Source organism: Entelurus aequoreus, linkage group LG03 (genome assembly GCF_033978785.1).
Source record: "Entelurus aequoreus isolate RoL-2023_Sb linkage group LG03, RoL_Eaeq_v1.1, whole genome shotgun sequence".
NCBI classification, from domain to species: domain Eukaryota; kingdom Metazoa; phylum Chordata; class Actinopteri; order Syngnathiformes; family Syngnathidae; genus Entelurus; species Entelurus aequoreus.
In genome coordinates, this window is record NC_084733.1 from 79,015,704 (window position 1) to 79,040,703 (window position 25,000).

The 25,000-nt window shown below is 36.2% G+C and overlaps 2 protein-coding genes across 2 annotated transcripts in view; both read left to right on the forward strand.

Annotated features, from left to right (window-relative positions):
* wee1 (WEE1 G2 checkpoint kinase) overlaps positions 1-13,162 on the forward strand; it is a 13,917-nt gene extending 755 nt beyond the window's left edge. The window contains exons 1-10 of the mRNA XM_062042844.1: positions 1-174; positions 5,793-5,983; positions 6,072-6,138; positions 6,219-6,391; positions 9,495-9,763; positions 9,840-9,926; positions 10,000-10,085; positions 10,156-10,326; positions 12,599-12,744; positions 12,947-13,162. The exon at positions 1-174 is cut by the window's left edge and continues 755 nt beyond it. Of these exons, the coding sequence (XP_061898828.1) occupies positions 1-174; positions 5,793-5,983; positions 6,072-6,138; positions 6,219-6,391; positions 9,495-9,763; positions 9,840-9,926; positions 10,000-10,085; positions 10,156-10,326; positions 12,599-12,744; positions 12,947-13,076 (1,494 nt within the window). The 3' untranslated portion in view covers positions 13,077-13,162. The remainder of the gene's footprint in view (positions 175-5,792; positions 5,984-6,071; positions 6,139-6,218; positions 6,392-9,494; positions 9,764-9,839; positions 9,927-9,999; positions 10,086-10,155; positions 10,327-12,598; positions 12,745-12,946) is intronic.
* Positions 13,163-14,824: 1,662 nt separating this feature from the next.
* The window catches only part of swap70b (switching B cell complex subunit SWAP70b), a 41,325-nt gene continuing 31,149 nt past the window's right edge, over positions 14,825-25,000 (forward strand). The window contains exons 1-2 of the mRNA XM_062042845.1: positions 14,825-15,118; positions 20,019-20,159. Of these exons, the coding sequence (XP_061898829.1) occupies positions 15,023-15,118; positions 20,019-20,159 (237 nt within the window). The 5' untranslated portion in view covers positions 14,825-15,022. The remainder of the gene's footprint in view (positions 15,119-20,018; positions 20,160-25,000) is intronic.

The window sequence follows — 25,000 nt, forward strand, 5'->3', positions numbered from 1 at the left end:
GCCTGCACGCCCTCGCCGAGGAAGGCGTCGCGGCTGCACCCGGACTCGTCGGATCGGTCCTTCGACCAGGACGACGAGGACGCGTCCAGCTCGCCCGTCCCCACATGCCCCGACACACCTCCGCACAAAACACTGAGGAAACTGAGACTTTTTGACACGCCGCACACACCAAAGGTCAGTATTCGCCATTAAATCTACTTATTTTTGTTTTTAGCAAAACACCCTGATTGATAAGCCTCATTCTATGTGTTAGTATTTAAGTTTAAAGGTAAACAGTTCAGTTAACCCGGTGACCCACTGTAGTCTATTGTGTAATCAAGTACCGTACTCTGTACTGTAACACGTTTGACGTCGGTTTTCACACTTGCATGCAACTTTGCATTCATTCACAAAGTGTGTTACACTCACTAGTTACAACAAATTAATATTTGGTCTGAAATCTCAGCAATTTCAGCATGAACGTGCACTATTATATAATCAATCAAGTTTTGTCAATCCCCTGAACCACAGGGCAAACAAAATGTGTATATATATACATATATACACAAAGATCAGTGTTCACCATTAAAAATCGACTTCTTTTTTTGCAAAACACCCTGATTGATAAACCTCATTGTATGTGTTGATATGTAAAAATTTAAAGGTAAACAGGTCCGCCCTGTCAGTTAGCAACCCAGTGACCCACTGTAGTCTCTTACGTAATCAAATACTGTACTCTGTACTGTAACACGTTTGATGTCTGGACATGTTTTAATATTAATGACACTTGCATGCAACTTTGCATTCATTCACAAAGTGTTACACTCACTAGTTACAACAAATTAATATTTGGTCTGAAATTTCAGCATGAACGTGCACTATTATATAATCATATTATATAATCAATCAAGTTTTGTCAACCCCTGAACCACAGTGCAAACAAAATGTGTGTGTGTATATATATATACACACATATACAAAGGTCAGTATTTACCATTAAATCTACCTTTTTTTTTTTCTTTTTTTTTGCAAAACACCCTGATTGATAAACCTCATTGTATGTGTTAGTATTTAAGTTTAGAGGTAAACAGTTCAGTTAACCCGGTGACCCACTGTAGTCTATTGTGTAACACGTTTGACGCCTGGACATGTTTTAATATTAATGACCGGTTTTCACACTTGCATGCAACTTTGCATTCATTCACAAAGTGTTACACTCACTAGTTACAACAAATTAATATTTGGTCTGAAATCTCAGCAATTTCAGCATGAACGTGCACTATTATATAATCAATCAAGTTTTGTCAATCCCCTGAACCACAGGGCAAACAAAATGTGTATATATATATATACATATATACACAAAGATCAGTGTTCACCATTAAAAATCGACTTCTTTTTTTGCAAAACACCCTGATTGATAAACCTCATTGTATGTGTTGGTATGTAAAAGTTTAAAGGTAAACAGGTCCGCCCTGTCAGTTAGCAACCCAGTGACCCACTGTAGTCTCTTACGTAATCAAATACTGTACTCTGTACTGTAACACGTTTGATGTCTGGACATGTTTTAATATTAATGACACTTGCATGCAACTTTGCATTCATTCACAAAGTGTTACACTCACTGGTTACAACAAATTAATATTTGGTCTGAAATTTCAGCATGAACGTGCACTATTATATAATCATATTATATAATCAATCAAGTTTGTCAATCCCCTGAACCACAGTGCAAACAAAATGTGTGTGTGTATATATATATATATATATATATATATATATATATATATATATATATATATATATATATATATATATATATATATATATACACACACACATATACAAAGGTCAGTATTTACCATTAAATCTACTTTTTTTTTTTTTTGCAAAACACCCTGATTGATAAACCTCATTGTATGTGTTGGTATTTAAAAGTTTAAAGGTAAACAGGTCCGCCCTGTCAGTTAGCAACCCAGTGACCCACTTTAGACTATTACGTAATCAAGTACTGTACTCTGTACTGTAACACGTTTGACGTCTGTACATGTTTTAATATTAATAACCGATTGTCACACTTGCATGCAACTGCATTAAATCACAAAGTGTTACACTCACTAGTTACAACAAATTAATATTTGGTATGACATTTCAGCAAAGTTTAAGGCTATTTATTGAGAAATTACAGCAAAGTTTAAGGGTACTTCATGTGAAATTTCAGCAAAGTTTAAGGATATTAATGTGAAATTTCAGCATGAACATAAAATGCACTGTTATATAATCATATTATATAATCAATCAAGTTTTGTCAATCCTCTGAACCACAGTGCAAACAAAATGTATACATATATACACATACACCAAGGTCAGTGTTCACCATTAAATAATCTACTTTCTAAGTGAGACCCCTTGATTGATAAACTGTATTGTTTATTAGTATTTCAAAGTTTAAAGGTAAACAGGTCTGCTGCCAGTTAGCCACCCAGTGACTCACTTTAGTCTATTGCATAATCAAGTACTGTTACTGGACTGTATGAGTGACTCACTTTAGCCTATTGCATAATCAACTACTGTTACTGGACTGTATGCAACACGCTGGCACGTTTGACGCCTGGACATGTTTTAATATTAATGAAGGATTGTCACTCTTGCATGCAACTTTGCATTAATTCACAAAGTGTTACACTAACTGGTTATAACAAATTGGTATTTGGTATGACATTTCAGCAAAGTTTAAGGCTATTTAATGTGAAATTTCAGCATGTACATAACATACACTATTATATAATTATATTGTATAATCAATCAAGTTTTGTCAATCCCCTGAACCACAGTGCAAACAAAATGTGTATATATATATGTATGTATATATATATACACATACACAAAGGTCAGTGTTCACCATTAAATAATTTACTTTCTAAGTGAGACCCCTTGATTGATAAACCGTATTGTATGTTATTGTTTTTTAGTATTTCAAAGTTTAAAGGTAAACAGGTCCACCCTGTCAGTTAGTCACCCAGTGACTCACTTTAGTCTATTACGTAACAAAGTACTGTTACTGTACTGTATGCAACACGCTGGCATGTTTGACACCTGGACATGTTTTAATATTAATGACGGATTGTCACACTTGCATGCAACTTTGCATATATCACAAAGTGTTACACTCACTAACATGCACTATTATATAATCATATTATATAATCAATCAAGTTTTGTCAATCCCTTGAGCCACAGTGCAAACAAAATGTGTATACATACATACATACATATATATATATATATATATATATATATATATATATATATATATATATATATATATATATATATATATATATATATATATATATATATATATATATCTACACACATACACAAAGGTCAGTATTCACCATTAAATAATCTACTTTCTAAGTGAGACCCCTTGATTGATCAACCTTATTGTTTATTAGTATTTCAAAGTTTAAAGGTAAACAGGTCCACCCTGTTAGTTAGCAAGCCAGTGACTCACGGTAGTCTATTGCATAATCAAGTACTGTTACTGTAACACACTGGTGATTTATACATTTATAAAAATATCCAAAAAACTGGCATACTGTCCAAGTGACTTTTCCTCTTTTATCCACAATTTCTTCATTTTTACTTGGTCTTCTCACTTCAGGCAAATAATCAACTGCGAGACAACCAAACTTAATAGTTGATACTAGGGTTGTACGGTATACCGGTATTAGTATGGTACCGTGATTCGGTACTACACTGCCTCTAAAAAGTACCGGTCCCCCACCCGAATGTCTGTCCGCAGTCAGCAGTGTTTTACCTGCTTCAAATTCACTACTTTTTGTCTCCATGGAAACAAATCAAGTACGTTTATGTCAGGCATTTAGGAGTGATTGCTATACATGCTTAACTACACACCTCAGCGTCATTATAATAGTTGTATTAAAAATGTCTTTTGATGACAATATCAAGACTTCATCATATCAGATTAATGACCATTGTGACGATCAACTTATCTTTGAACACACAGATCACATGTGAATGAAGGGCATACTTACTCAAAAGCCATACATGTCACACTAAGGGTGGCAGTTAAAACAACGCCAACACTGTCATAAACATGTGCCATATAGTGAAACCACACTAAACAACAATGACAAACACATTTTGGGAGAATATTTGCACCGCAACACAACATAAACACTACAGAACAAATTCCCAGATTTCCCTGCAGGACCAACTCTTCCGGGACGCTACAATATAAACAAACGCCATTGGTGTATCTACACCTAACATCCACTGTAATGATACCAGTACAGGAGCTTATTTAGTCGATACTACTATGATTACATCGATATTTTTTAGCATCACAAAATCTTCATTCGTTTAAAAAAAAAAAATTATATTATGTTTATAAAGTCAGGAAATATGTCCTTGGACACATGAGGACTTTGAATATGACCAATGTATGATCCTGTAACGACTTGGTATCGGATTGATACCCAAATTTGTGGTATCATCCAAAACTAATGTTAAGTATCCAAACAGAAAATAAGCAGATATTAACAGTAAATGAACAAGTAGATTAATAATTCATTTTCTACCACTTGTCCTTAATAATTTTGACAAATTAATAAAATGGAAAATGACACGATGTGTTACTGCATATGTCAGCAGTTAAATTAGGAGCCTTTGTTTGTTTACTTACTAATAAAAATGTCCAATATTTTGTTTAAGACAAACTTGCAATAAGAAACATATGTTTAACGTACCGTAAGATTTTTTGTTTAAATAAAGCCAATAATGAAATTTTTTGTGGTCCCCTTTATTTAGAAAAGTACCGATCTACATTTTAGTACCGGTACCAAAATATTGGTATCGGCACAACACTCGTTGATACTGTTACCTGATTGGCTGTTTGCGTGTCACTTACCATGATTTGATTAACGTGGACACCGACTTAAACAAGTTGAAAAACTTATTCTGGTGTTACCATTTAGTGGTCAATTGTACGGAATATGTACTGTACTGTGCAATCTACTAATAAAAGTTTCAATCCGTAAATCAATCTCCCACTGATCAGTAATCACTTCCTGCGTTGCTCGTTTACCAGAGAGCGAGTGCCTTTGTTCATGCAACCAACCTTGCTTCGCAACTTCCGCTTTCTTACGATGAAGAAGAAGAAAAAAATATCAAACACATTTTTTAGAAATGGATACCAATTAAATGTCTATTGTGGTATATCATTTTATCGCTCGGCCATAAAACAAAGTGTCACTTTTAGTTGTAGACATTTGGGTAAATGGGTATAATATAATAAGTGGTATAGTATAAAAAGGAAAAGCTTATTATATATTGTAGTACATATTAAGTAGTCAGTATATTTATATCGTAATATCAAGGAAATACAAAGACAGGAAAATCTGATGACCATTCAGCAACATGGTTCACATTGTTATCAATGCACAGCGGATAATATTTGGTTTCATAATGTTCAGTGTTGTCGATCAAAAGGTGTAAAAGGGAAGCAATGTCCACTGCATCAACAAGGATATTTTCAAAAATGTGTCATGCATGTTTTGTCCAATGAGAAGCATGAAAAAGCAACCACAGCTGACTTGGTGACATAACGGTTCTAACAAGCTAAAGATGTTCCAACCTAATATCACTGTGACTTCTTTACTACACAAACATGCATCAATAAGTGCCTTTTGTGTATTTTAAGTCCACAACTCCGAGCTCGGGAAAGTTTGTGTGGTGCCCTTTGCTTTTGTGCGTCGGCACCAAACCTCCAGCGTGTGTTTGCACAGAGCCTCCTGTCCCGCGTGAGGGGCTCGTCCAGCACGAGGGGCTCCCTCTTCAGGAACATGGAGCGCGCGGCGACGGCCAGGAGCCATCCCACGCCCCTGGTCAACTTTAACCCCTTCACGCCCGACTCCCTGCTCATCCAGTCGGCCGCGCAGCAGCAGCGCAACAACAGGAAGCGAGCGCACTGCAACGTGTACGTCCTCCCTCTCTCCTTGTTGAAGCGTGCAATGCTGGCCCCTGCTGGACAGAAGGTTAAACGCCCACGTTTCTTGTCCTCACAGCTCCGGTGGCGAAGACATGGAGACGAGCGACGCTGAGGGCGACGAGGAGATCCTGCCGCCGTCCAAAGTAAATAACCACCTCACCTTTATTAATCCGTTTATCTGTCACAGAGTTCGACATAACACTTTCTCCTCCCTTGCCCTCAGAGGGTCACCATGATGGGGAGCAACATGATGTCTCGGTACGCCTCAGAGTTCCTGGAGCTGGAGAAGATTGGCAGTGGTCAGTTTGGTGCCGTGTTCAAGTGTGTGAAGAGACTGGACGGCTGCATCTACGCCATCAAGCGCTCCAAGAAGCCTCTAGCCGGATCCGTGGACGAGTAAGTGTGATTGAAACAAGCAGCGCGTTAGGTTAGTCACACAGGGTCAAATGGGACAACATTACATTATTTTTTTTATAATTACCTTAGTTTCCGAACTATAAGCCGTACCCACAAAAAGGTTGAATACATTTTTTCTCATATATTAGCCGCACCGCAGATATATATGTTGTGAAATGAGTTATTCACACAAAAATATTTTGTAAACGTTTATTTACATACCTTAATTGTTTCCAAACGGTGTCTGTAACACGGCAGTAAAACGGATAATCAAACAAAACAGAAGTCATCGTCATTTACCCACTAGCTGCAGAAGCTCGCTCTCCAATCAGCTAAACAGACTCAATAACTCCACGGTGACGTTTTGTTGAATTTACGAAACTGAAACAATACAAAAATAATGCCATTGTAAGTTAATGATACTAACACAGACCCTCGTAAGCGTGTTAGCATATTAGCTAATGCTAACGACGCTTGCTTAATTAGAATATGATAGCACGTACATATATGCATGAAAACACTCCTACAGACATCACACTTGGGACTTGTTTTAGTTAAATTGTAAAACTTGGAAACGTTGCCTGGAGTGATGAATGAAAAATCCATACGAGTAGAAAGGCTAAGGATGGCTAGAAAACGGAACGGCACTTCTCCTTCCGGTTGAAAGCTCGGTCCAAACAGAAGTGCAATGCAGCACCTGCAGTGAGTAAACTCGTCTAAAAAATGGCGCCGTAGCACAAAAAATAACACACCTTTGTAGTGTCTTTGCTTGTTTTTTTTTAATGATTAATCTATTTACAATATGGCCATCAACGAAGAAAAATCCTACAATTCATAAATGTGTCATTAGTTTATTTAATTTAAAAGTCAGTGGGCGTCCTAAAATCTTACTGGTTCCCCGGCACTTCCGCTTGTCCTTGGAGCATTGGCCAGAGGAGCGTAGGAGTACTGGTCCATATCTCGGTGTGAAAGTGCGTAAATAACTCTGATAACTGTAATACATTCCTCTACATAAACTGCTCCATGCTCTGGGTCAGCAGGTGTTTCTTCCACATACTCCTCAATATCTAAAATATCTACCAGCAACTCTCCAAAAAGTATGAGAATATTCTCCTTAGCCGCCATGTTTGCAAAGACCTCCAAAGTTCCAAAGCAATCATTAGACTAAATTCCTGTTAGCCCCGCCCCCTGACTTTGATGGCCTAGTTTGACAGATACAATTTATTAATTCAGGTTCATGAAATAAGTTGTGAAATAATTACATCAATATTAATTTAAATGACTATTTAAATAATTACATGCACTTGTTTATTAAATTAAGGACACATTTAATAACATAATTATGTATCTACTTCAAGTCAAAATGAATTGACACGTTTAAGTAATTATTGAAATATTTATTTTAGTTCTGCTGAGCGATTTTTAAAAATGAGTGATTAACACGATTAAAATCATACCTTGCTAAACTAATTGCAAACCATACAATAATTCGACACCTGTAATTTATTTACTTTAGTCTCATTAGACCCTCCATAGTAGTAGGTTGCACGGTAAAGACGATGTAGATTTGGCCTACAATTATTAGGTCTGGGTCGATAACAAGTTTTCCCTGACAATATATTGACCTACAAATTATTGCCGATAAACGATAATATTGCCATTATTTATGACACCAAATGAACCAAATACATAATATTGATGTATGAATATCCTTTCAAATGCAATAAACTTGTATATTTTAACATTGTAATTGAAATAAAAACATTTTGATTTAAAGTTATATAAAACAAATAATAAAATATACTTTCTCTGTTAGCACAATTTTGTATGTTGTTTACATGTAGCGGAAACCCTGTGGTATCATTATGTGTGAACGTTACTGGAGGTGGGGGAAATAATACATTTTTAGATGCATCGCAATTCGGACATTGACGATTATAAAATCGATTTTTAAACGTCGGTGATGGATTATTTATTGTAAATAAAGTCATGCAGACAGTTCTGAAATCTGTCTGACTGCAGTGAGCCACCTCACCGAGAGATTTGACTAGCTCCTTTATTTTAGGGCACTTATGTTTCAGTTTTGCACGCATTTCCATTAAAGTAATAAATGTCATAGGAATTAATTTAAATGTTGCTTATTACAAATACATTGTTTTTTTAAAGTTGCAAGTGATAAACGCTTTTTAGTGAAACAAAAAGAAATGTAAAACTGCATCAATATACAAAAGTTAAAGATGCATCAATAATCGATTTTTAGCTGCTGAATATTAATCGAATCGTGAGGTGCCCAAAGATTCCCACCTCTATTTGTTACTACATTGGTTAGATGGATATTTTTTTTACTATCAAAACATTTTTAGGCGTTTTTGTTGTTTACAAACTTAAGCAAATAAGTCACTTTTGTAGGAGGCTATGCTAACCGCAAGCTAGTGTAAATGTAAACAAAGGTGGGCAGATCGATACAGTATTTGCATAGGTCGATACAGCGTTATTTTTTTTATTATCAAAACATCTTTTGTCAGTTTTGTTGTGTACAAACCCAGGGAAAAAAGTCCCTGGACACAGAAAGACTTGAAGGGCAAAAAAACGATGATTTAAAGCAGAGCCAATAGTAGGAAACAATTTTAAAATGTAATTGATATTGTTACTGTCATCCTGTGTTTTTGTATGATTATAATAGTGATCAATAATTATCAGCATTGGTATGACCAATACTGCCCCTGTAACGACTTACTTGTATAGTATTGCCCAAAACTAACTGAAAGATAAGTGTTTATTATATCTGAAAATAAGTGTAGATAAAACATGATTCAACATAAGTAACCAGATATTATCAGGAAATTAGCAAGTAGATTATTTAATAGCTGTAATGGAAATTATATAATATGTCAGCAGCTAATTTAGACTAATATTTATATCCCAAATAATATATGGTGGAAGGCTGCAATATATATCGCGATAAAGATTTTAGGCCATATCGCCCATCCCTATTTGGTGTGGATCTTACGTGTCATGCTTTACCATGTTGACTGTGATGCCATGTGATCATTGGCGCCCCCTAGTGGTGTTTCAAGTCTTATTCAACTGACTCCCTCTGCAGACAGAACGCCCTGCGGGAGGTGTACGCCCACGCCGTGCTGGGCCAGCACCCCCACGTTGTGCGCTACTACTCGGCGTGGGCCGAGGACGACCACATGCTCATCCAGAACGAGTACTGCAACGGCGGCACGCTCTCCGACGTCATCGCCGACAACACCAAGCGCCTGGGCCACCTGGCGGAGCTGGAGCTCAAGGACCTCCTGCTACAGGTCGCCCGCGGCCTCAAGTACATCCACTCCATGTCGCTGGTGCACATGGACATCAAGCCGAGTGAGGCTCTTTTTGTTAGTTTCTCAGCCAAGAAGTGTGGCGTGGTAACGCTAACGATTTTGTGTCGGTTGCCTAGGCAACATCTTCATCTGTCACAAGTCTGTCAGCAGCTGTGATGACGACGACGATGACGACCTGAACACCAGCGTGGTCTACAAAATAGGTGACGTTTATTTTCTTGCCCACTTTGTTGCAAGCCCCGCCACGGTTCGACTTCATCACTCGCCATCTTGCAGGGGATTTAGGTCACGTGACGCGAGCCAGCAACCCTCAGGCGGAGGAAGGCGACAGTCGCTATTTGGCCAACGAAGTTCTCCAAGAGGTTTGTGGCCTTTGAACAAGCTCCTCCCACACGTGTGCCTCACTAACGCCCCCTACCTGTCGGCCCTCAGGCGTACACGGACCTGGCCAAGGCGGACATCTTCGCCCTCGCTCTCACCGTCATCAGCGCATCGGGGGCGGAGCCTCTGCCCACCAATGGTGACACGTGGCATGAAATCCGCAGAGGAAAACTGCCCGCCGTCCCTCAAGTGCTCTCGCCGGAGTTTGTCAGCCTGCTAAAGGTGCGTCAACGCTAACCCCCTCAGCTTGCTAGCGCGTTAGCATGCGCAACCGTTTATCTTTATCAAACATTTAACATGACATACTGCATATGAATTATCAAAATGCTTAAAATTTGCAGAAAATGTATGGGCTATTTTATTTGGTATTCTTACTTTTCTCAAAATATTACATATTCTTGTAAAATAGCATTTCCTCATGTTAAAAGCAAACTGCAATTTAGACTTTAATGTTGTGAAATTACTAGAATTTATTTTACATTTCTATTGTTTTGGAAACTTTCAACTTTTTTTCTTGTAAATTGCAATATTTTCCCATAAATATTCTCACACAAGTTAATCTTTTTTTCTTGTAAATTGCGTTTTCCTATAAAAATTCTTAGACAAGCTAAAGAAATGTCCGTAAATTTTTACCGTAAGGAATTCTCGTACAGGCTAAACTTTTTTTTTTCTCCCTAAATTGCTATATTTTCCCAAAAAATTATTGGAAAAGTTCTACTTTATTTCTCTTGTAAATTACAATGTTTTGCCATAAAAATTCTCGGGCAAGCTTAACTTTTTTCCTCATAAATTGCAATACTTTACCAATAAAATTATTGTACAAGCTAAACTTTTTTTTACTAAATTACAATATTTTCCTCAAAAAAGTCTCGTAAAACTTCTACTTTTTTTCCCTGGTAAATTGTGATATTTTCCCGTAACAATCAGCACACAGGTTCATCTTTTTTTTTGTAAATTGCGATATTTTCCTATTAAAATTCTAACACAAGTTCAACTTTGTGTACTCTTAAATTGCAATATTTTCCCCAAAAAATTCTCGTACAAGCTAAAACCAACTCTTTTTCCCCTCGTAAATTGCCATTATTTTCCCAAAAAAATACTCGGGGCAAGCTAAACTATTTTTTTTCATAAATTGCAAAACTTTACCGATAACATTTTTTTTTGTAAATTGTGATATTTTCCTCAAAGTCTCGTGAAAATCAACTTTTATTTTTTCTCGTAAATTGTGATATTTTCCCATAAGAATCCGCACACAGGTTCAACTTTTTTTTCCTTGTAAATTGCGATATTTTCCCATTAAAATTATCTCACAAGTTAAACTTATTTAACTTTTAAATTGTGATATTTTCCCAGTAAAATTCTTGTGCAAACATAACCTTTTTTTCTTTTGTAAATTGCAGTATTTTCCCATAAGAATCCGCACACGGGTTTAACTTTTTTTCTTGCAAATTGCGATATGTTCCCATTAAAATTCCAACACAAATTCAACTTTGTGTACTCTTAAATTGCAATATTTTCCCAATAAAATTATTGTAAAAGTTCAACCATTTTTTTTCCCTCGTAATTCGCAATATTTTCCCATAAGAATCCTCACACAGGTTCATCTTTTTTTCTTGTAAATTGCGATATTTTCCCAATAAAAATCTCGTACAAGCTCAACTTTTTTTTTCCGTGAATTGCGATATTTTCCTCAAAGAATTCTCGTAAAAGTTCAACATTTTTTTCTTCGTAATTCGCAATATTTTCCCATAGAAATCCGCACACAGGTTCATCTTTTTTTCTTGTAAATTGCGATATTTTCCCAATAAAAATCTCGTACAAGCTCAACTTTTTTTTCCGTGAATTGCGATATTTTCCTCAAAGAATTCTCGTAAAAGTTCAACATTTTTTTCTTCGTAATTCGCAATTTTTTCCCATAAAAATCCGCACACAGGTTCATCTTTTTTTCTTGTAAATTGCGATATTTTCCCAATAAAATTCTGGTTCAAGCTCAACTTTTTTTTCTGTAAATTGTGATATTTTCCTCAAAGAATTCTCGTAAAAGTAAAAAAAAAAATTCCTCGTAATTCGCAATATTTACCCATAAGATTCCGCACACAGGATAAACTTTTTTCCTCGTAAATTGCGATATTTTCCCAATAAAATTCTCGTACAAGCTAAATATTTTTTCCCGTAAATTGCGATATTTTCCTCAAAAAATTCTGGTAAAAGTTCAACTTTTTTTTCCTCGTAATTCGCAATATTTTCCCATAAAAATCCGCACACAGTTTCATCTTTTTTTCTTGTAAATTGCGATATTTTCCCAATAAAATTCTCGTACAAGCTAAACTTTTTTTTTTCGTAAATTGCAATACTTACTTCAAATTATTGTACAAGTTCAACTCCCCAAACACACCCCAAGTAGACGCGTGATGCGACAAACACTTCCTGTCCCTCACTTTTAATGTGTCCCGTAACGTGCCTCCGGGCTCACCTTGTCATGTCCACGTTGCAGCTGATGATCGACCCCGACCCCGCCAGGCGTCCTTCCGCCTCGGACCTCATCCGTCACCCGGTGCTCCTGACGGCCGCCAAAATGAGCGCAGAGCAGCTCCGAGTGGAACTCAACGCCGTCAAGTTCAAGAATGCTCTCTTGCAGAAGTAAGATGAAGTTTCTGCCCATGAACATGTTTTTTTTTTACATAGTCCCAATAAATGTATAACCACTAGGGGGTGTAATTTCCTTTTATCAAGTGGATTTAACATGTTTCCGAGCAGAATAAGAGGACATTATGCTAGAACTTGAAGAAACTTCCTGCATCAGTTCTTGTGTAATAAACTCTGCTCCTTTTGTTCTTGCCAGGGAGCTTCAGAAAGCCCAGCTGGCCAAAACCGCCACGGAGGAGACCAGCAATACGCGGACCCGCTCCACCAGAACCTGCAGACTCATTGGCAAGATGATGAGCCGCTCTGTCAGTCTCAACATCTTTTAAAAGCTTCACTTGTTTACCTGTACATACTCCAAAATATACAGCCCGCCAACCTGTACATAGTTATTTAATAAATCCCTTTATCTACACGCTGGCTCCTCACTTACTTTGCTTGAAAAATAATCGTCCACACTCTTGAACCTCTACTGGTGTCTGCAGTGTTGTATTTATCATTGCATGCATGAAACTGTTATGTATGAACATGGATCACCTGTGTGAAAAGGAGTAGGAAGAAGCTGAGTTTATTTAATCCACGGGTGTCCAAAGTGCGGCCCGGAGCTAATTTAACGGCCCGCTGCACAATACATTTTCTAATACTATCATGCTAGCTTTTTTTGCTAATTTTGCAGGTATACCCCCCCAACATCGAATGTCTTGACAAATGATTCCGATAAGCTTTTTATTTTTGTTGTTTCCAATTTCGTAGGTATACACCTTAATAATTTGGTACTTGATTCATGTTGTTAGCGTCCTACCATTTAAAAAAAAATAAAAAATTCAGGTACACACCTCAGGAGTACCCTATTTTTCGGAGTATTAAGTCGCACTGGAGTATAAGTCGCATTTTTGGGGGAAATTTATTTGATAAAACCCAACGCCAAGAATAGACATTTGAAAGGCTATTTAAAATAAAGAATAGTGAACAACAGGCTGAATAAGTGTACGTTATATGACGCATAAATAACCAACTGAGAACGCGCCTGGTATGTTAACGTAACATATTATGGTAAGAGTCATTCAAATAACTATAACATATAGAACATGCTATACGTTTATCACTCCTAATCGCTAAATCCCATGAAATCTTATACGTCTAGTCTCTTACGTCAATGTTATTGTTAACATGTTAGCACAGTACGGTTCTCATGCTAATTTCTTAGCTAATTTAGCAGGTCAGTGTCGTATATTTTTGTATTTTAATAACACTAACTTTAAGCACGTTATTGTTAACATGTTAGCATTGCACTGTTATCATGCTAGTTTCTCAGCTAATTTAGCAGGTCAGTGTCATATCTTTTAGTATTTCAATAACACTAAGCATGTTATTGTTAACGTATTAGCATCGTACTGTTAGCATGCTAATTTATTAGCTAATTTACCAGGTCAGTGTCATATAATTTAGTATTTCAATAATACTAACTTGAAGCATGTTATTGTTAGAATGTTAGCATAGTACTGTTAGCATGCTATTTTTTTAGCTAATTTAGCTGGTCAGCGTCATAAATTTTAGTGTTTCAATAATACGAACTTTAAGCATGCTATTGTTAACATGTTGACATCGTACTGTTAGCATGTTAGCTTATTTATTTATTTATTTTTAGCTCATATTTTTGTTACTTAACGCTTTCTGGCCAGCGTGTTAACTGTTATCATTTCAGTTCGGCTTTGACTCCTCAGCATTCACAAAAAATGTACACCGAAATTCTTTTTTTTTTTTTTTTAACAAAAAATCTACACTTTACTGGTTTTGAAGGTGAAAACTACCAAAATGGCCGCCGCATCGTCAGTGGAAAAATGTTGATCTAATCTAGCCATTTTTGGGAAAATATTGCATATTTTGTGTTTTTGACATAAGCAAATATGGTTGTCTATGACAAAAAGGGCACAAAATAAATGCTACAAGCGTTTAATAAAATGAAATAATTATTAATACACAGTATGACTTATTGGGGTTTTTTTTAACAGTGAGTTAGTCAGGTGGAACCTGAACACAAGTCACGTGACGCGCTGTGGAGGAGGGGGGGGGGGGGGTGAGTGTCACGTGACCTGTGCCGGTCCAAAGCACTCAACAAGTGAGGAAGAGGAACAGAAGGACGCAGGGACAGTCTTTCTTTGACGGTTATTTATTTTAATCTTTTTTAAAGCGTTTAACGTCGCTAAAGTCCATTGTAAGTAACGAGTCAAGTAACCGAGTAAGTAATAAATAGGTAAAAAAAAAAAAAAAAAAAATGTCCGCTCGAGAGGATCTGTTGAAGTCCATCTGGCATGCTTTCACCTCCTTGGACGTGGACCACAGCGGCAAAGTGTCCAAATCTCAACTCAAGGTAAACACACAAAGACAACAAAAACAACAACACGTTTGGTCGTTTTGACACACTAAACACGGACGACGACACTGATGGGACTCCACCGTTCACTCCAGTCTCTTCAACGGCAAGATGGTCGTCAAGAAGTCTTTGAACGCATCATCTTATCGTTATTCATTCTCATATTGCTCAAATACATGCGAAAAAGTGATATTTTAATGTTTTTTTTATTCCTGGACGTCAGTGGCGTACATGTGGATGTCAGGGTCAGGGGCAGAGCAACAAGCCCCCCCCCCCCAGAGGACCGTTAGCTAGAGCTGGGAGACTCTGAATTTATTGGAAAAGTACTTTTTCTTAGTTATCCTTAACAAATGATTAAAATAATTGTGATATATTTTTTTAATAAATCGCTGAATTTAGTGGAGTGGGACTTGTGAGGAATTTGTTATACAACTTATTTTTTACAATAGAAGATTTTTTTTTAGATCTATTGTAAACCAGAGTGAATATACTGTGTAAGAATTAAAATGCACAATCGCCACATTACGTTTATGGCAGTGATTCTCAAACTGAGGTACGCCGTGAAATCACCTAATGAAATTATTCAAACACAGTGTTACTGTTTAAACGCAGTGTAGTAGTACAGTGGCCAAAAATATTAAATAAAACCTCTGTCTTGTTTTTAATGAATACTTAGGCCTACTACGCTACTGTATTTTAATGTCGCTCATTATGGTGATACTTGGAAAGCCAAGTGTTTTTTGAGGTGTTATTTGGTAAAAAAAATAAAAAAGTTTGCTGGATTAGGTTTTAAATTTTTTCCCATGCACAAATTGATGGTTAACGTGATTGCCTTTGAAGTCATAAGTCAGGGGGCCAAAAAATATTTTTTCCGACAAAATTTTTTTGGCGTATATATTAATTATACACGAGTATTTTGGGCTATTTTGATAATTTTTTAAAAAACAATGCTAAAACAGATACATATATTTGAAGTGTACTATTATTACTATTATTAGTTATTACAGGGGTAAAAAAATAAAAAAGGGACAAAAAAGCAATGAGAAAAAGCTGAAATTTTGATCCTACTACTAATAATATACTGTCACTTATAACACTGTCTTTAAATACTGTATATATAATTTATTTTCTTACGAGATTAAAAAAAAATCTAAATCAAAATAGCCCCCTCATACTTGGTAGAAACATTTTGGACACCCCTGATTTATTAATATACATTTTAAAGCTTTTTTTGCGTTATTTCTCCAACAATATGCTGCGGGCATATAATGTTTTTGTTTTTCGCACAGCCAGATAGTTTTCAAGTTTAAAACACATGTAATTGTTTGCAGTCCATGCAATTTTTTATGGCGAAAAAGAACAAATATATTTTGTAAGAAAGAAGAAGGGCTTTACTCTTCCCAGGCTTTCAGGGGCCATATAAAACGATGTGGCGGGCCAGATATGGCCCCCGGGCCTTGAGTTTGACATAGTTGGTCTATATAGTTTAAAATGACTAATTATGTTGAATAGAAAATGCTCAGAATTTGCATTAATGTTACAATAGAATAACCATTCAGTGATAGCTAACAGGCACATTTCAAAATGTTGGGGCACCCCTGATCTGCGTACAGCTTCATTAAAAAAGTTTATTATTACAGAAATTTTGTATACAATTTTTTGCTTGCGATTTATTCTGACAATAATCAAGATCAACAAATGTCAATCATATTCTCATACTTTTTGAGTTGCTGTTAGATATTTTAAGTCTTGTGGAGTCGGCATGCAGCAGTTACAGTGGAGGTATTGAACACAGTTGTCTGAGTTATTTACGCACTTTCACGCCGAAATATCGACCCAGTCGTCCCACGCTTCTCTGGTCCAAGTTCCACAGGCAATGAACCAATCAGGTGAGATGACCCGCCCACTGGCTTTGATGGCTGAGTTTGACAGCTAAAATAAATTAATGAATTGTTGACACAGAGATTCGTAAAATAATTAAATTAATCAATGATTAAATAATTAAATATTAATAAATCAAGTATATCTTTAGATTAAATCAATTGACATTATATTAATGTATACAAATCCAATTATAATTAATAAGCCATTTAAGTAATTGTTAAAATACTTATTTCTAGATTAAATTTTGTCCCATTTTACCCTTTGTAGTTTCAGCCTTTTATAAAATCCTGGTCAATTTAATTTGTTGACAATTTGAGGGGAAAAAAAGATCTTTTGGTGTAGAAGGGAGAACATTATTTAAAAAAGTGTCAAAAAAGTATAAATATTATATATATATATATATATATATATATATATATATATATATATATATATATATATATATATATATACATATATATATATATATATATATATATATATATATATATATATATATATATATATAAATCAATCAATCAATCAATCAATGTTTATTTATATAGCCCTAAATCACAAGTGTCTCAAAGGGCTGTACAAGCCACAACGACATCCTCGGTACAGAGCCCACATACGGGCAAGGAAAACTCACCCCAGTGGGACGTCAATGTGAATGACTATGAGAAACCTTGGAGAGGACCCCATATGTGGGTAACCCCCCCCCCCCCCCCCCTCTAGGGGAGACCGAAAGCAATGGATGTCGAGTGGGTCTGACATAATATTGTGAAAGTCCAACACATCAGCGAAAGTCCAGTCCATAGTGGGGCCAGCAGGAACCATCCCGAGTGGAGACGGGTCAGCAGCGTAGAGATGTCCCCATCTGATGGACAGGCTAGCGGTCCACCCCGGGTTGGGAGCAGAGTAGAAAAGAAAAGAAAAGAAACGGCCGATCAACTGGTCTAAAAAGGGAGTCTATTTAAAGGCTAGAGTATACAAATGAGTTTTAAGATGAGACTTAAATGCTTCTACTGAGGTAGCATCTCTAACTTTTACCGGGAGGGCATTCCATAGTATTGGAGCCCGAATAGAAAACGCTCTATAGCCCGCAGACTTTTTTTGGGCTCTGGGAATCACTAATAAGCCGGAGTTCTTTGAACGCAGATTTCTTGCCGGGACATATGGTACAATACAATCGTCAAGATAGGCAGGAGCTGTCATGCAAGCAGAGTAGTAGATTTTTGTAAAAAGCTTTTATTAATGTAAAGGACAATGTTTTATCAACTGATTGCAATAATGTACATTTGTTTTAACTATTAAATGAACCAAAAATATGACTTATTTTATCTTTGTGAAAATATTGGACACATTGTGTTGTCAAGCTTATGAGATGCGATGCAAGTGTAAGCCACTGTGACACTATTGTTCTTTTTAATTTTTTTAATAATTATTTTTTTTATAAATGTCTAATGATAATCTCAATGATGGATTTTTAATCACTGCTATGTTGAAATTGTAACTAATATTGATACTGTTGTTGATAATATTCATTTTTGTTTCACTACTTTTGGATTGTTCCGTGTCGTGTTTGTGTCTCCTCTCAATTGTTCTGTTTATTGCAGTTCTGAGTGTTGCTGGGTCGGGTTTGGTTTTGGAATTGGATTGCATTGTTATGGTATTGCTGTGTATTATTTTGTTGGATTGATTAATTTAAAAAATAAAAATCGACTTTTGAAAAATGAGAATCGATACTGAATCGTACAATGTGAGAATCGGGATTTGAAATCGTATTGAGTTTTTCCCACACCCCTAATATATATATATTAGGGCTGCAACTAACGATTAATTTGATAATCGATTAATTTGTCGATTATTACTTCGATTAATAATCGGATACAAGAGACTAACTACATTTTTATCCTTTCCAGTATTTTATTGAAAAAAAACCAGCATACTGGCACCATACTTATTTTGATTATTTTTTCTCAGCTGTTTGTACATGTTGCAGTTTATAAATAAAGGTTTATAAAAAAAATAAAAAAACAACATTTTTTTAAATATAAAAAAAATTGCCTCTGCGCATGCGCATAGCATAGATCCAACGAATCGATGACTAAATTAATCGCCAACTGTTTTTATAATCGATTTTAATCGATTAGTTGTTGCAGCCCTAATATATATACATATATATATATATATATATATATATATATATATATATATATATATATATATATAAATGGTCAGTATTTAGTAGATGATGTAGTGATATATGTGTGGATAAAGCAGGTCCTCCATCAGTCAGTTTGCAAGCGCCATAGAACATTTATGAGAATATTTATCAACATAACTTTACAACAACTACACTACAACAACAACACACTACAGACTTGCATTAAATATGGCTTGTGGTAATGGCTAGTTGACTTATTCAGGTGGTACTAGCACTTAGCTAGTTGACTTACTCAGGTGGTACTAGTACTTAGCTAGTTGACTTACTCAGGTGGTACTAGTACTTAGCTAGTTGACTTACTCAGGTGGTACCGGCACTAGGCTAGTTGACTTACTCAGGTGGTACTAGTACTTAGCTAGTTGACTTACTCAGGTGGTACTAGTACTTAGCTAGTTGACTTACTCAGGTGGTACTAGTACTTAGCTAGTGGACTTACTCAGGTGGTACTAGCACTTGGGTAGTTGACTTACTCAGGTGGTACTAGTACTTAGCTAGTTGACTTACTCAGGTGGTACTGGCACATGGCTAGTTGACTTACTCAGGTGGTACTAGTACTTAGCTAGTGGACTTACTCAGGTGGTACTAGCACTTGGGTAGTTGACTTACTCAGGTGGTACTAGTACTTAACTAGTTGACTTACTCAGGTGGTACTGGCACATGGCTAGTTGACTTACTCAGGTGGTACTAGTACTAAGCTAGGTGACTTACTCAGGCGGTACTAGCACTTGGCTGGCATTTCCACTGCACAGTACCTACTAGCACATTAGCTGGTCGACGTAGTGTTGATTCATGTTCGTGTTGCAGGTGCTGTCACACAACTTGTGTACCGTCATGAAGATCCCACACGACCCCGTGGCTCTGGAAGAACACTTTAAAGACGACGACGAGGGCCCGGTCTCCAACCAAGGCTACATGCCTTACCTCAATAAGTTCATCCTGGACAAGGTGTGCGCTCACACTACACAACATCAACACAACACCACATTACTACACCACACCACACAACTACATTACACGAGCTACACTTAACACAACAACTATGACATTAGCATCACACTTTAACTGCACAACACAACACACTACAGACTTAGACTTAATTTTGGTTGTCGTGGCGATGACACACCGTACATGTGTACGATATACACAGACAATAATGAACTTGTGTCAATGTACCTAATGTTGTGGCCTTTGTATCAGCCTGTGTCAGGCTGGTATCGAACAACGGCTGATTCATTGCGATGCGTGTCCGTCCCTTTCCTTTTTTTTTTTTTTTTTTTTGTTGCCCGTTGTCTCCACGCCTGAGACAAGAACCTTATTCGTTTTGAAAGACACTTTATGAGAAAACACCGTCACTTTGATACAGGAAATGCAAAAGTAGTGACGTAAGTTCAGGACGTGTTGTCATCACACACACACACACACACACACACACACACACACACACACACACACACACACAGACACACACACACACACACACACACACACACACACACACACACACACACACACACACACACACACACACACACAGAGCGATAAGGCAACAGTAACGTTGGGAAACTCCACCCTGATACATCAGGAAACTTAAAAGTACGTGTGTGTGTGTGTGTGTGTGTGCACGAATGACGACACACAACGATTGTAAGGGTACATGACCGCACAAAGCATCACATTGTGTACATGAATGACCTCTTAAGTCGTGTGTGTGTGTGTGTGTGACGTCAGTAACCTGACACCGAGAGGTCATGTCAATCTGCAGTGTGAGAAAAACGATGCTTGTGATGAATGAGGAAGTTTTTGGGTCCTAATGATCATGTGATGCGGCAGGCCACGCCCACAACGAGCACTGGTAGTAGTAACCGTGACGATGCAGTCTCTACTTTCCACACTCTAGAACAATCCAGACGATTGCATGAATTGTTTACCAGGGATGTGCCGATGGATTGTCGATGAATGCCTTTTCATGCCGATAAAAAGGCGCCTCGCGGTAATAATGTGTCTATACACAGTGTGGAGCCACTCCGCTAAGCTAATAATAATCACGTCTTTTACAGCAAATAAACTACATTTCTTAGTATCTGAAGTATCATTATCAAATATCTCTTTGGGCTTATTTAACTAAATGTTTTTATTCTGTTATTTTCGATTTTATTTTTTGCTATTATTACTACTGCTACTCTCTCAATGTTATGTTTTTATTAATTAGTCATGTAGTATTTGTGTTTTATTTTTACAACAAAATATGTTATACTATTTGTGGATGATGTAAATGTAGTTATTCTCCAGCGTGGACACCTCAAATGTTGCGTTTTTCCTGAAACACATTAAAACGTTCAAAACTACAAGAACCAAAGCACTGAAACACATTAAAACATTAAAAACTACAAAAAACAAAGCACTGAAACTCATTTAAACATTAAAAACTACCAACAAAAAGCACTGAAACACGTTAAAATGTTAAAAACTACAAGAACCAAAGCACTGAAATAAATTAAAATGTTAAAAACTACAAGAACCAAAGCACTCAAACACATTAAAACTACAAAAAACAAAGCACTGAAACTCATTTGAACATTACAAACTACAAAAACAAAGCACTGAAACACATTAAAATGTTAAAAACTACAGGAAACAAATCACTGAAACACATTGAATGTTAAAAACTACAAGAACCAAAGCACTGAAACACATTAAAACACTAAAAACTACAAAAAACAAAGCACTGAAACTTATTTAAACATTAAAAACTACAAAAAAAGCACTGAAACACATTAAAATGTTAAAAACTACAAGAACCAAAGCACTGAAACAAATTAAAATGTTAAAAACTAAAAAAACCAAAGCAGTCAAACACATTAAAACTACAAAAAACAAAGCACTGAAACTCATTTGAACATTACAAACTACAAAAACAAAGCACTGAAACACATTTAAATGTTAAAAACTACAAGAAACAACGCACTGAAACACATTAAAGTGTTAAAAACTGCAAAAAACAAAGCACTGAAACACATTAAAATGTTAAAAACTACAAGAACCAAAGCACATTGAAATGTTAAAAACTACAAGAACCATAGCACTGCAACATGTTAAAATGTTAACAACTACAAGAAACAAAGCACTGAAACACATAAAATACTAAAAACTACAAGAACCAAAGCACCAAAACACATTAAAATATTAAAAACTACAAAAACAAAGCACTAAAACACATTAAAGCATTAAAAACTACAAAAAACAAAGCACTGAAACTCATTTAAACATTAAAAACTACAAAAAACAAAGCACTGAAATACATTAAAATGTTAAAAACTACAAGAACTAAAGCACTGAAACACATTAAAGTGTTAAAAACTACAAGAACCAAAGCACTGAAACACATTAGAATATTAAAAACTACAAAAACAAAGCACTGAAACTCATTTAAACATTAAAAACTACAAAAACAAAGCACTGAAACACATTAAAATGTTAAAAACTACAAGAACCAAAGCACTGCAACATGTTAAAATGTTAACAACTACAAGAAACAAAGCACTGAAACACATAAAATACTAAATACTACAAGAACCAAAGCCCTGAAACACATTAAAATATTAAAAACTACAAAAAACAAAGCACTGAAACTCATTTAAACATTAAAAACTACAAAAAACAAAGCACTGAAACACATTAAAATGTTAAAAACTACAAGAACTAAAGCACTGAAACATGTTAAAATGTTAAAAACTACAAGAACCAATGCAATGTAACACATTAGAATATTAAAAAACTACAAGAATTAAAGCACTGAAACAAATTAAAACATTAAAAACTACAAAAACAAAGCACTGAAACACATTAAAATATCAAAAACTACAAGAAGCAAAGCACTGAAGAACATTAAAAACTAAAAGAACCAAAGCACTAAAACTCATTAAAATGTTAAAAGCTACAAGAACCAAAGCACTGAAACATATTAAAATGTTAAAAACTACAAGAACCAAAGCACCGAAACACATTCAAGCATGAAAAACAAAAGAACCAAAGCACTGAAACACATTTGAATGTTAAAAACTACAAGAGCTAAGGGACTGAAACACATTAAAATGTTAAAAACTACAAGAACCAAAGCACCGAAACACATTAAAACATTGAAAACTACAAGAACCAAAATTAAAAACGACAAGAATCAAAGCACTGAAACACATTAAAATGTTGAAAACTACAAGAGCTAAAGCACTGAAACACATTAAAATGTTAAAAACTACAAGAACCGAGCAAACGATAGCAACAACACTTAAGAGATGTACAATGTCGTTACATCCATTTGACCAGCTGGCTTCAAACAGTTAGCTATTAGCATGTAGCATTGTCTTCCTCTCCCCACGTCGCCCCCTAGTGTTTAGGAGACACAGCATACAACCAACGATGGCATTAGAGCTACATGTCTTTCCCATACATTCATTTAATTGTGACGACTCGCTGTATTTAACGAGTGGTCAGACCTTACGGGATTACTCATTTTTTATTTCTCCCACAATATTATTCTTCATCAATGTATGCAAATTAAGACGATGACATCATCCACATGTCTCCACCACCACAACTAGATTGCAGTACTGTGGGACTTGACAAAGAAGTGTGAGACAAGGAACTAAAGCCCAACTATTTGGGGAATCTGACTGTTGTCGCTGGTTCACACGGTCCTCCACTTCATCCATTTGTCTTCGGACTTGGATCCCAACCGGCCACAGCGCAATTGTACCAGCACTCTTGAAAGACCCTGCAGGGTCCGCCTTTGAAGTCCATGTCTTACTGCACTCAAGACTGACAGGCCTCATTCTGGCAACAACATGGGTCTCCACGGAAACGCAGCCAGTGACTCGTCGGTCCGTTTCCAGCACCGTGACAAACAAAAAAAAACCTTCAGCTTTGAGGAAGCTGACTTTTATTTTGGTAAAAAAAAACAACTAAAAATGTAAATGTCACTAATCTCTGAACCTTTTTTGGGTGGAGCAGAACACGTTTCCACAAATGAACACAATAGTTTGTTGCGTCGCATCCTGTGTGTGCGTGTTATCGCTTTTCAATGAAAAGTTTGTGCAGTGAAGGGTAGCAAATTCAGTACTTTTCATATGCTGCGTTCCATTTACTTTGAAAATTGGAAGTCAGAGCTGGGAATGACGTCACGGCTGAGTTATTAGCTTTCCGGTTACAAAGTCGAAAATCGTTTGATTGATTGATTGAGAAGTTTATTGACATCTTAAAGAATGGCCACGTGTAACGTGCATCCTAGTTGTAGTTTTCATTACTGAATTTGAAGATGTTGAAATCGCCATGTAAAATTGCTTATGCTAATCAGTAGCATGTATATGGCATGGCCAATGTAAGTTAGCATCGAGCTAGCGCATTTCGAAAAGATGGCCACGTCCACGAAAGTTATTGTTGTGCTTGGCTTGAATAGTAAACACTTTTGGAAAAATATGCGGTCTTTCAGCAACCTTCAGAGTAAATGAAGAGGAAACAAAATGACACAATTGTTAGCTATGTCGAACAGTATATACCATATACAAGTACAGTCATTTACACTGCACTAACATTAACATATGTATGCATATTGTTGGAAGCAGATCAGAATCATATCCATATTTAAGTGTTACTTCTTTCTAAACTCCTATAGTCATATAAAGAATAGCTAGTATTCTTCCTTCTTTAGTGTCTCATAGAAAGGTGTTGGCCTTCTAGATTGGAATGTGTCAGAGTAAAGATAACTCGGAGTAGTCTAAACAAAGCGAGTGGGG